At 44.1% G+C, this 13,648-nt stretch overlaps 1 protein-coding gene across 4 annotated transcripts in view; it reads right to left on the bottom strand.

Moving 5' to 3' along the window:
• The window catches only part of LOC110490458 (synaptotagmin-1), a 213,885-nt gene that overhangs the window by 42,709 nt on the left and 157,528 nt on the right, over nt 1-13,648 (bottom strand). For all 4 annotated transcript variants that reach the window (XM_036944838.1, XM_036944841.1, XM_036944839.1 and 1 more), the window contains one exon: nt 345-527. In XM_036944838.1, the coding sequence (XP_036800733.1) occupies nt 345-501 (157 nt within the window). In that variant the 5' untranslated portion in view covers nt 502-527. The remainder of the gene's footprint in view (nt 1-344; nt 528-13,648) is intronic.

Below are 13,648 nucleotides of genomic sequence, written 5' to 3'. Positions count from 1 at the left end.
AGATTGAAAAAGTGAATTTGCTTTGAGAAAACCAACAATCTTGGAAATTAGACATACTTAACAAACAAAACTTTCTAAACAATGCTGTTTGTTGTCTTGTCACCTCAAATGCCAAGTGGGTTTCTAAAAGTAGTCACAGTACTTCTGAGTAACACCATTAGTCCCTATCCACAATCAGTGATAATGACCACTTGTACTTTGTTGATTGCAATTAGTCTCTAAAGAACCGATCCAAGGGTGCTATGAGGAATGTGTGAGACGTCTATAGGAAGTAGCTACTCAACCAATTACCACTCTGTCACCAGGCAGGTTAAGGGACACCAACCACAAACATGATGACTCACGTGGGATTTTGTTGAGCTCGTTCATGAACTTGTCCTTGAGCTTGGAGAAGTCCTCGCTGGATCCGGTGCCGGAGATGTCGGTAGCGTTGGCACCGACCGCGGAGGCAGTGGTGGACATCGGGGCCGCTGCCAGGGCTTCCCTTCGACTCTCAGCCATGGTGGTGCTGGGCAGCCAGGCAGAAGCTGGAGGAGACATGGAGAAAGAGTTGAGTTTAACACACCTAATTTAATATAGCTTCCACTGTACATAGAATAAATAGATACAGAGAGAGCGAGGCAAATTGAAGGTAGAGCGAGAGAGAAAGAGAGACAGTGAGAAAGAAAGACAAAGAAAGAGAGAGTCAGGGAAGATTAGCTGGTTGTGACAGATGTCTGCCAGGGACAGTTTTCTCTGGCCCTGCTATAGATGAGTGAGTGGAGCTCCCTCTGTGTGACCATTTGCTGGCTCAGCCTGAGTAAACACACCTGGATCCCACAATGATCCTGTAGGGTTCTACCAGCAGCCCTAGGCAGATGAAGCTGGCTTTCACACTACACAAAGCCTGTGTCCCAAATGTTGGGAATAGGGTGGCATTTGGGACGTTCACAAAGCCTCTAACACCTCCACTTTTTACTTTAAGTGTGGACTTTTATGCAGTTCTATTCTAGTCATGCAAATGGATTCCAGGCATGTGATTGGATTGATAACAAATATAGTATTGCTAACCTTTATAGCGTGCAAGACATAGGGATAACCCACTATTACCCCACTGTGCACTTCATATAAACAACCAGCAGGAAGCCAGGTGTGTTTACTTTAGATTCATGTCTCTGTTACAGGAACTAGGAACAGCAATTTTACAATCGTTTCATGTGTGTGGGTGTCTGTTTGCTAAGAGGTGCTGGGCAGATTGTCACCAGCCGATGCTGTCACCAGGGCGACGGCAGAGTAAATAGCCCAGATATTCTCATTGACGGGCTGTAGTGACGCAGGCTGAGAGTTTCAAGTTCCTTGGCATCCACATCTCCAACAAACTAACATGGTCCAAGTGCACCAAGACAGTCGTGAAGAGGGCATGACAAAACCTATTCCCCCTCAGGAGACTAAAAATATTTGGCATTGGTCCTCAGATCCTCAAAAGGTTTTACAGCTGCAGCATCGAGAGCATCCTGATGGGTTGCATCACTGCCTGGTATGGAAACTGCTCGACTCCGCAAGGCACTACACAGAGTAGTGCGTAGGGCCCAGTACATCACCGGGGTCAAGCTTCCTGCCATCCAGGACCTATATACCAGGCGATGTCAGAGGAAGGCCCTGAAAATTGTCAAAGACTCCAGCCACCCTAGTCATAGACCGTTCTCTCTGCTACCGCACGGCAAGCGGTACCAAGTCCCCCAAGCAATAAGACTCCCGAACATCTAATCAAATAGCTACCCAGACAATTTGTGTTGCCCCCCACCCCCCTTCTATGCTGCTGCTACTCTCTGTTAATGTCTATGCATAGTCACTTTTAATAATTTTACCTACATGTACATATTACCTCGACACCAGTGCCCCCCCGCACATTGACTCTGTACCAGTACGCCCTGTATATTACCCCGCTATTGTTATTTTACTGCTACTCTTTAATTACTTGTTATTTTTATCTCTTACTTTTTCGTAGGTATTTTCTTCACTGCATTTTTGATTAAGGGCTTGTAAGTAAGCATTTCACTGTAAGGTCTAGTACCTGTTGTACTCGGCGCATGTGACAAATAACATTTAATTTGATTTGATACATACAGTTGAAGTCGGAAGTTTACATACACCTTAGCCAAATACATTTAACTCAGTTTTTCACAATTCTTGACATTCAATCCTAGTAAAAATTCCCTGTCTTAGGTCAGTTAGGATCACCACCTTATTTTAAGAATGTGAAATGCCAGAATAAATGTTTTTCTATTATCACATTCCCAGTGGGTCAGAGGTTTACATACACTCAATTAGTATTTGGTAGCATTGCCTTTAAATTGTTTAACCTGGGTCAAATGTTTTGGGTAGCCTTCCACAAGCTTCCCACAATAAGTTGGGTGAATTTTGGCCCATTCCTCCTGACAGAGCTGGTGTAACTGAGTCAAGTATGTACGCCTCCTTGCTCGCACACGCTTTTTCAGTTCTGCCCACACATTTTCTATAGGATTGAGGTCAGGGCTTTGTGATGGCCACTCCAATACCTTGACTTTGTTGTCCTTAAGCCATTTTGCCACAACTTTGGAAGTATGCTTGGGGTCATTGTCCATTTGGAAGACCCATTTGCGACCAAGCTTTAATTTCCTGACTGTCTTGAGATGTTGCTTCAATATATCCACATAATTTCCTCTCCTCATGAAGCCATCTATTTTGTTAAGTGCACCAGTCCCTCCTTCAGCAAAGCACCCCCACAACATGATGCTGCCACCCCCATGCTTCATGTTGGGATGGTGTTCTTCGACTTGCAAGCCTCCCCCTTTTTCCTCCAAACATAACGATGGTCATTATGGCCGAACAGTTATAAAACTATTTTTGTTTCATCAGACCAGAGGACATTACTCCAAAAGGTACGATCTTTGTCCCCATGTGCAGTTGCAAACCATAGTCTGGCTTTTTTATGGCGGTTTTAGAGCAGTGGCTTCTTTCTTGCTGAGCAGCCTTTCAGGTTATGTCGATATAGGACTCATTTTACTGTAGATATAGATACTTTTGTACCGGTTTCCTCCAGCATCTTCACAAGGTCCTTTGCTGTTGGGATTGAGCTGGGATTGATCTGGGATCAATCTGGGATTGATTTGCACCTTTCGCACCAAAGTACATTCATCTCCAGGAGACAGAACGTGTCTCCTTCCTGAGCGGTATGACAGCTGCGTGGTCCCATGGTGTTTATACTTGAGTACTATTGTTTGTACAGATGAACGTGGTACTTTCAGGCGTTTGGAAATTGCTCCCAAGCATGAACCAGACTTGTGGAGGTCTACAATTATTTTATTTTTTTTTCTTGGATGATTTCTTTTGATTTTCCCATGATGTCAAGCAAAGAGACACTGAGTTTGAAGGTAACCATGTGTATGTGTATGTGACAAATAAAATTTGATTTGATTTGATTTAGGCTTTGAAATACATCCACAGGTACACCTTCAATTGACTCAAATTATGTCAATTAGCCTATCAGAAGCTTCTAAAGCAATTACATAATTTTCTGGAATTTTCCAAGCTGTTTAAAGGCACTGTCAACTTAGTGTATGTAAACTTCTGACCCACTGGAATTGTGACACAGTGAATTATAAGTGAAATAATCTGTCTGTAAACAATTGTTGGAAAAATAACTTGAGTCATTGCCAAAACAACATACTATTTTGTGTAGTGGTTGAAAAACGAGTTTTAATGACTCCAATCTAAGTATATGTAAACTTCAGACTTCAACTGTATATTTATATATTGCTCCATACTACTACAGTGTATAAAAACTATAATGAGGTTGTGAAACAAAAGTCATTTCCAACGTGCCCTGTTTCATGATACTAGATTCATAATACCGTAGATGGAAGAATGTATAGATAGATACTCTATGAGTCACTAGATGGCAAGGTGATCCGATTGCTTTGTAGGTTCACTGAGTGTGTTTATGGGAGAAAACATATAATCCAATTGAGAGTGCAGTGTATTCACAGGATAAGAGTGTTAGCTGTTGCTAACTCACTTTAGAGGCATTGACAAGCCTGTTAGCAGGGTGTGGTGTTGTTCAATCACTTTGCAGGCATTGGCAAGCCTGTTAGCATGAGGTGCTGTTGTTCACTCACTTTGGCTTTGCCAGCTGTTGTATGGGAACACGCTGTGAACGCACGAGAGGACTGTGTTCTCCAGCTGTGTTGTCAACACGTATTTAATGACCCTGGCAGATCTGACAAAGACATCCTTCAGGGTGTCAAACACAAGCCATGATAATGACAATTTACCATAATATGCACCTACAGGCTACTATATAAAGGGTATACAATTGCGTTGATGTGTTCTAACGCAGGTTCTAACTTGCCTTGAAACCCCTCCCTGAAATCTTTGCTAATTGCTATGAATGAACACAGCAATCAGTGCTTCTGTGAGCCCTTTGACTCTCCCCTCTAGTTCAAGGTTCCACCTACACCTTCATGTTCTCCCTGCCTTCCCTTGTCTCCCTTTGAAAGGCAGCATCGAGGTTAGTGTGGGCGCTGAGCTGTGGAGAGGCACGACGGGCCACGACAGAGACACTTCAGTGCAGGCAAGGAGAGGACTTTCGGAATATAATGCCGCTCTCAGGAGAGAGTAGGCTATGTGGGAGGAGGCGTCTTCTCTTCTATTGGAGATAGGATTGATCCCGTGGGAAGGGAATGGAGGGCATGTATTGTATTGTAGGCTTCAGGCGTGATGTTTTCATGTTTGTCCACGTCAGACTCCAATCCGAAGGGCCCTAATGCACACCTGCTAGAGTTTCCCGCTCTCCTGACAGATGTGAGTGAGTCAGACAGAGGCTGAACAAAAGAGCTCCACCAAAGGGCTGTAATTACAAGAAACCCTGAGCAGGAAACAGCCCCATTTAGGAACACATTTGCATTGTGGGAACAAGAGAGACAATCTATCCACTTAGAGGCCAGATCAGCACGGCGGGGCCATCATTAAAGAGAACATCTGACACCCTGGAACAGTAGGGAGATATTTGTAACATGCCCTGATGTTTGATGGCTCCCCCCTGTTGGGCCCCTGTGAACAGTACAAACCCACCTACCAGGTGAATGACCCATAGAGCCACTTTGTCCTCAGCACAAAGGACCTATGCCTAGATGCTAAGCTGATGTGACAGAGCTGAAACAAGTCATTTATCTATTTTGACTCAGTGCATTTCTTATTCATACACCCAATTATTCAAAGAGACGCAGCGGCTGATGTCGAGACGCAGAGACGTGATCAGATAGTTTTGTTCCTATCTCAAGGTCAAAGCACCAAGTGATGGATGCTTTTGGCTCTGTGCCTATAGACATTGCTCTGGGAGAATGAGTGGCTACATGATGTGGTAACTATATAGTACAGGGGTTGATATCACTGTTGTATTAATGCATCACCACAGGTGCGTTATAGAAAGAAGTTCATAAACAAATTATCATCAAATGCTTAAAGGATTTACTAACTTGGGCCTGGTTCAAGGCGGCCATTTTAATGTTCTCTTTGAGCAGGTGGTCACATATAAAGTGTAAAATACCTTGGATCATTGTGACATCACTGTCAAATGCATTATGCTTGGAGAGAGAATGTTCTCAGGCCTACTGTGAGTTGGAGACCCCCCATGGAGACAGTGATGCTTCTCAGGATCATTCCAGAATAATAAAGGGTTATTCTGTCTCAAATTCTATGTTTTCTTGTATAAACAAGTCTTGTATAGAGGCTGAACACTCTTGTGTGGCAGGTGACCCACTTGAACATGGAGTAGCATTCTGTTCTGGCTGGATGGCAGCTAATTTGCCTCTGACCTTTTCCCTTTTCCATGGGCTGTCATCGCCATAGCGATCATATCTCAATTTCAACAATAAGTCAATACCTGCCCTTTCAATTGCCTTTATTATAAACCAACTTCAAGCCAAAGCTAAATAATACATTACAGAGAGCATGTTTAATGATGCATCCCGATCAAATTCAGAAATGCCCTTTTAACACAAAGCATCAACTTTGTTATAATGAAAGCACTTCCTCTCACAGTCATGCACCAGCACGCCCACTACAGTATGTTCCACTGCTGAGGCAACACGTCAAATGTACCTAGTCTGTGAGATACAAGGGAGATACAAGGCCAGCTAAAATATCAGGACACCAAAGCCTGGAAATCTCTCAAATCAACATGCCAAACAAAGATGGAGGATAATGTATTCAGGATAGCAGACAGATTAAAACAAGACCAGCTGCTTTTCGCTTTCAGTTGTTTTCCTCTAAGCACACCTGAGGAAGCACAGAGAGTCTGAGTTTCTACTTCCCCTCTTCCATCTCAAACGCTCATCCCTCCCGAGGTGTGTCATGCAGGTGTAAGAGCCCTACCCAATTACAGGACGGCCAGATGGCTTAGCAGGGCCCACATCATACCCTGTGCCTGGCTGGCGGCGCCGCAGACCAGACCAACTCCTCCTCACAACCCAGCCCAACTCTAACTGGGTCAGCTCCCTCCCTCCATGCCCAAAACCCCTACTCTGCCCTCTCCCAGGCGCAACACTGGCCATGCTGTTTATCTCTTCGTCTTTCTCTCTCCCAGTATATTGGCTGAGAAAGATGGATATGGAGATGCTGTATAATTATTACTACTAGAAACATGTTCTTTCAGCTACCATCAAGGTTTAGGTTTGGAAGGGGTGCTGCTTTCATTCTGGGCCTGTTCTGCAGGTTTTCACATTTTGGCCAGGACTCTCAGCGGGCAGAGTGTTTTGGACCGTGCTGTTTGAGGAATTTACAAGGCTGTCAAATCAGCCGGGCTCTACATCCATTGGAGATGAGAGGGAAAGCTGAAGCCAGGGAAGCCAGAGCGATGAGTATTGCCGTCAATTTCATCAGAGAGGAATCAAAAAGTTGACTTTCATGTGAAGGACATGAAAAAGAATGGGAGGAATATCCAATGACAGTGCGCCTTATGTGTAGAATCCATGAGTTAACTAGCCAGTTCATGTTTAATTATGTCCATTTAGCAAAGAGTTAAATGTCAACTGCTAATTGTCACGAACTATTCAGCAGCCTCTCCATGACATTGTAGTCAATCTAATTGCAATCACTGAATACATTGAAAGATGCACCGTGGGGCATTGAGTCAAGTGATCTTACTTCGGACCATATACCAAATGTATTTTTCTTTGTGACTTGATGGGATAAAGTAATTTTGCTGCAGGCAGAGGCTTTTAAGGTTAACTTAATAACCTCTTGTAAAGGAAGAAAGAGAGACACTCTAACTGAAGGACTACTGTCATCCATCCCCATTGCAGATTAAAAACCTGCTTCAGATTCAATTCCCAAAAAGAGTGGCTTAAAACCACTCACTCAGTATTTGAGCTGCATGTAGAGGGAAGCCATTTTAGAACGACATGCAAATGCTGGATTGCAAAATGTAAAATGTGCTGCCATATCCAAGAATGAAGGAACTTAAATGTATTGAAAGACAAAGGACTACAATAAACAATTTGAAGTTGAATCATTAAATTGAAAGTGGTCTAAAACCCATTATCCACTGGAGATGGAGAGAGCACTTGACCAAAATGACTGCTTTACTTAGGTTGTAAATCAAATCAAATGTTATTTGGCACCTGCGCTGAATACAACTGATGTAGACTTTACAGTGAAATTCTTGCTTACGAGCTTTTCCCTATGATGCAGAGTGGAAAAATAATAATCCAAATAAAATAGTAACACAAGGAATAAAATAAAATACACAAGAATGGAGCTACGTATATACAGGGAGTACCAGTACCAGATCAATGTGGAGCTATATACAGGGAGTACCAGTACCAGATCAATGTGGAGCTATATACAGGGAATACCAGTACCAGATCAATGTGGAGCTATATACAGGGAATACCAGTACCAGATCAATGTGGAGCTATATACAGAGAGTACCAGTACCAGATCAATAATGGATCAATATACAGGGAGTACCAGTACTGGTACTCCACATATCAATGTGGAACTATATACAGGGAATACAAGTACCAGATCAATGTGGAGCTATATACGGGGAATACCAGTACCAGATCAATGTGGAGCTATATACAGGGAATACCAGTACCAGATCAATAATGGATCTATATACAGGGAGTACCAGTACCAGATCAATAATGTATCTATATACAGGGAGTACCAGTACCAGATCAATATTGAATCTATATACAGGGAGTACCAGTACCAGATCAATAATGGAGCTATATACAGAGAGTATCAATACCAGATCAGTGTGCAGAGAGGTATTTGAGGTAGATACATGAAGGCAGGGTAAATAAAGTGACTAGGAATCAGGATAGATAATAATAAGACTAATTTTTTATTTAACTAGGCAAGTCAGTTAAGAACAAATTATTATTTTCAGTGGGTTAACTGCCTTTTCAGGGGCAGAACGCCAGATTTGTACCTTGTCAGCTCGGGGATATGAACATGCAACCTTTCGGTTACTAGTCCAACACTCTAACCACTAGGCTACCCTGCCACCCCAATAATAAAGAACAGAGTAGCAGCAGCAAATGATGAGTGTAAAAGTGCTTGTCTGTAAGTGCATGTGTGTGTAAATGTGTGTGTGTGTTTGTGTTGTGTCAGTCTGCATGTGTGTGCGTATGTAACGTGTGTGTGAATGTGTGTGTGTTTGTGTGGGATTGTCAATATAGTGTGTGTGAGTGAGTGTGTAAATGGTGTGTATATATCAGGGGTTCACAAACCTTTTCTGCACACAACCCCGAATTGACACTAGAAAATGGTACATTCCCTAGTTAATGCTGTTTGATCATATTCACTCAATTTTGGATCTGTTATGCCGTCCTAAATCAAAGTAATGACATGAAAGTGCATTAAAGGCCTTTAGCTGACACTAAAAGGTTGTATTTTATACTCATTTGAATATTTTTATGTTTATTTGTTTGATAAGACCTAATTTCAATTTCAGGGGACCCCGACACCAAGTTTGGGAAAAACTGGTATATATAGTCTAGTGAGTGTGTATACAGTATGTTGTGTATATATAGTCTAGTGAGTGTGTATACAGTATGGTGTGTATATATAGTCTAGTGAGTGTGTATATGGTGTGTATATATAGTCTAGTGAGTGTGTATACAGTATGGTGTGTATATATTATGGCTTAGGGGTAGAAGCTGTCTAGGAGCCTGTTGGTAAGCAGGAAGGTAATAATAGTGTTGTAATTGCTTTGTCAAAGAACAGATGAGAAAGAGAGAGCAAGTGTTTGTGATAAATGCTCCAGCCGGGATCGATAGTCTGAATCAATGGGAGAAAGTGCTTTTACTACACACCAATACAGAGGAGGGGCCCAGGGCTCTTCAGTCTGTTGTCTGTCTGTTATGGTGGAGGAAGTGACAAAAAGAGTGGCTCCAACAGACTCACTTAATACAACTCTGATGGCTACTGTATGAATCCACATGACCATCTTTTACAGCGCTTCTTAACACCCATTAGCTACAGTCCGACTGCGACTGTGCAGCCGTCCATCATTTCGCTGCTATCAACAGGTGCTTGGTGGTTTCAAATGAATTCCCGTTTTGATTACAGTTGAAAGCTCAGGACATTCCGACCATTTAAAGTAATCCTCGGCGAGACACTTGCAATTGCTTTACAGACACGGATAAACAAATAATCAGTGAGAACACTGGTTTTGATCTGAAGTGAACACTAACGGAACAGTAACAGTGTAATTACAATAAATTAAATGAAATAAACCAAATGAAAGCCTGTGTTTGCGTGCATAAATAGGCTAGAGAAAGGTGGCGCCACATCAAACAATTAAGTTCACTATATTTAAATCGGGGAGATATACATCTGAAACATACCAATTAAAAATATTAAAGTAATGCCCCTGCTTCAAAACCCATTCCATTAATGTGTGGATAGCTCGCCTGCATGATCAAACAACACAATGGTTTTAGTGCTATCTTCAAGGAAACAGGGGGACGTAACAAAAAGTTGTGTATTTCAGAGTTCTACTTCATCCAAGGCTTCATTACCACCTAGAGAGGAAGCTTTGAAAATACAAGAAAGTATAAACAACAGATTCAATGTGCTGTACATTTCTCCCCTTCATTCTTTAGATACATGTACAGTATTCACTGAACGGGAAACATAACATGGCCATGTACTAAATATTGATGGTGAATATCCTTACTGGTGTTTGGTCATTAGAGAATTGCATGAAAAGTCTGTATCTTGGATTATGCTTTTTGCCTTTCAAACAGTTTCAGACATTTCTTAGGAGATCAGTTTGGACAGCTGACATGCAGCGCAGACAGAGAGGCACTGGATGAGGCCAGGCCTTGGAGTGCTCTGAACTCTGACTCCTATGAACTGGGTGGCACATTAGTTGCCAATGGCTCTTTTTTCCAGAGTGGTGGACAAGCTGCCAGTCAAAAACTGGAAGGATACTCATTTATTAGAGGATGGTCTGATGAGACCCGCCCACACACTAGCGCGCACACACACAGGCACACACACACACACACACACACACACACACACACACACACACACACACACACACACACACACAGGTACGTGCACACACATACACAAAACACAGTCGCACTCTGAGAGTTTCTTGTGTATGTAATAGCGGTGCAAATGATTCAGCCTGCAGCAAGGGGAGATACGAGCAGTGTGAGTAGAAAGCCCAGAGCCCAGCTCCCTCCCTGTCCAGCATGGGTCTTTACTCATCTGCAGGCAATCTCTAGGGGTAATGGAACTGGAAAAAGTGATTAACCCCGCTTTGCGGCGAGGCAGGGACAGCTCTATTAAGCCAATGCAGAAAGATCCCTCGTTTTCAATTACTGCTCGCAAAGGCACAGAGGAAAGGTCTATGAAGGAAGAATAAGGCCTGAAATACAGGCAGTCGTGTTGGTCAGAACCTGACGGAGAAGGGTTTTAGTTGGCCTCAAAACCTTCCTCTGTTATCTTCCAATCCAGTTCCTCCCAGTCACCCCCCTGGTCCTATTCATCTCACTAATATTGGAATGTCTGTGTCTCGTGCACCCTGAAACATGAGCCTGTCAGCTAGGGGCTAAGCAGGAGTCTGAGTCCTCCTGGGGTTGGGGTGAGGAGGAGAGCCCAGGGGGGGGGTGTAGGAGTCTAGCCAAGCTTGGATGGACTTAGGTGTTTGAGTAGAGCCACCAGATGTCAATGTCAGCCCTTTACCATGTTGGTTTTCTGGGACAATCTGGAGGTTTCCAGGGCTAATTGGCTAATGATAAGACCACTCCAGCTTGCACAAATCTGCCTGTGCTGAGCTCAGTCACAGAGCATCAGTGATGTTAGTGGTTACCACCCCTAGGGTCTCATTACCTTCCTTCCTCTCAAGCTGTGAGAGTAGAGCTCTAAGAACTGGGGGATTCACACCTTTCCACTGTCCTTTCTCTATGGCCAGATTACTTTTTTCAAACCTTCCCAGTTCCCTGCTAGTGGTCTACCAACCCATTAGTTGTATGTTTTCGAACAGGGCTTTCACAGGAAAAATGGCCCCATACAGCAACATAGCATGGTCATATTGCGCTGTAATACTCCTAAATACTCAACAGTGTTAGAGCGTGTGTCTGGTGTATCAGTCACCCTGGGATGATCTAATTTTGGACCATTAGGCTCCATTACTCACACTCTGCTTTTAAAACCATGACAGTCCATTGTTTTTGGGTTGTCCACCCTCGCTACCACGCTTTCATATAGAACAAAAGGAAGAGATGATGAGTTGTCTGGAAGGCTGAATAACTCTCCTCTCTATAGGAGACACAGGACAGACTGGGTCTGTCCTCCCCCTCAATGCTACCCCCTACTACCTCTGGTTGCATGCGAGGCATGCTGGGCGGTGGGAGGAGGCGACTGGGGGTGTTTGGGGACCCGGGTTAATATAGACAGCCCCTGTGGAGAACAGTGTCTGTTGGAATCAGGCTGATGTGGGAGGAAGGGAGGGGAGAGGGACATGGGGTAAGGGACTGCATGCAGACAGGTGAGTCATGCGGTCAAGAGGGGACTATTTGCTCAGAACACTGCCTGGGCTGAGAACACTGCACCCCACTGGGAAATCTGCCCGGCGACCGAAGACCATTGGAGGCGTGACACGGTGAGAGAATAGAAGAGAAGTGGGGAGATATTGACAGGACTCTAATGGTCAAGGAGTTAGACTGACCCCTCTGGGGGAGTTCCAGCCGGAGGTTTGAGAGGGTGGGCAGGCGTGACAGACTTCATGGGGTGTCTGAGAGGGCATGACCTGGAGGAGGATTTTATATTTTGATCGTTGATCAAACTTTTGTTCACCCTCTATTTTTTGACTACAGTAATGTAAAAACTGTATTTTTTTCTGTGCAGAGAGATTCCTCCTGTCAAGTTATGTTCTATTTTTGCAGGTGGACGGAAGTGACTGAATCTGGATGTGAAGTGTTACTTCACACAGAAAGAGAAAAAAGAGAGACAGAGAGAGAGAGAAGAAACAGAGAGGGAAGCAATAGCTAACGTAATTCCCTCCTCTTCTCCCTCCCTCTCACTTCCCCCGCCGTACCCAGACACCCACAAGGCTCAGCCACAGAGATCACAAGTGACAAGGTCTAGCAAAGACCAGGAAGAACATGTTACATAATGAAACACGGTGATCAAACAGACTTGAAGGTAGAGGGAACCCAATGACCCAAACACCAACTCAGGCATGGTATAAGAAGCTCAACACTGTTGCATTTGTGAGAGGAACACGTCCTTCCTGCACGCACGCACGCACCCACGCACACACCATTGGGGGATTTCAGACTTGTTAGTAGCAGTCAGGTCAGGGCAAGTATCCACAAAGCATTTCAGAGTAGGAGTGCTGATCTATGATCAGTTTAGCCTTTTCGATCCTAATGAAAAATATTATGTGGACATATTCTGGATCAGCACTCCTACCGTGAGATGCTGTGTGGATACGGGCCCAGTTCCTAAGCCCTGAGGTCTAAATGCATTGAATCGGAGCTGAACTGCCGCCTAGAGACATTCCCCATTCCCAGTTCTCACACTGTCTGACTTCGGCTTACACAAGCAGTGACGCAGGACAGAAACTCCACACCCATGGTACTGCACCCAGTCATGGATACGGTCAACCAATTGGGCGTTTACAGAAAGTCAGCCACACCACATTGTTCCATTGGCTACAAATCAGGCGCCAGGTGGAACGAACGGTTCCCCAAAAGTTACTTTGAGACACGGCCTGCCTGGCCACCGGTGGCGAAAACTTGTTGACAGTGCGTTTTGCCATTTTCCGTGGTGCCCGTGTCAAGAGAGATGTCATACGAGCTGTTGATTTTGCTCACAAACAGACACTCCTCTAAGCTCCCTGCCTCACCTACACTCACACACACACACACACACACACACACACACACACACACACACACACACACACACACACACACACACACACACACGTAATTGTTTGTACGTGTGCCTGTGTGTGTGCGCCCAGTGTATGTGTGCGCATGCAAGTCTATGTGTGTGCCTGTGTGTGCTTATATGTGTGTAATGTGTGTGTGTGTGTGTGTATGCCTGCACGTGTGTGTGTTTGTGTGTGCATGCCTACGTGTCTGAGCAGGGT

This window comes from Oncorhynchus mykiss, chromosome 15, assembly GCF_013265735.2.
Source record: "Oncorhynchus mykiss isolate Arlee chromosome 15, USDA_OmykA_1.1, whole genome shotgun sequence".
In the NCBI taxonomy this organism is placed as follows: Eukaryota; Metazoa; Chordata; class Actinopteri; order Salmoniformes; family Salmonidae; genus Oncorhynchus; species Oncorhynchus mykiss.
This window is presented reverse-complemented; position numbering and strand designations above follow the sequence as displayed.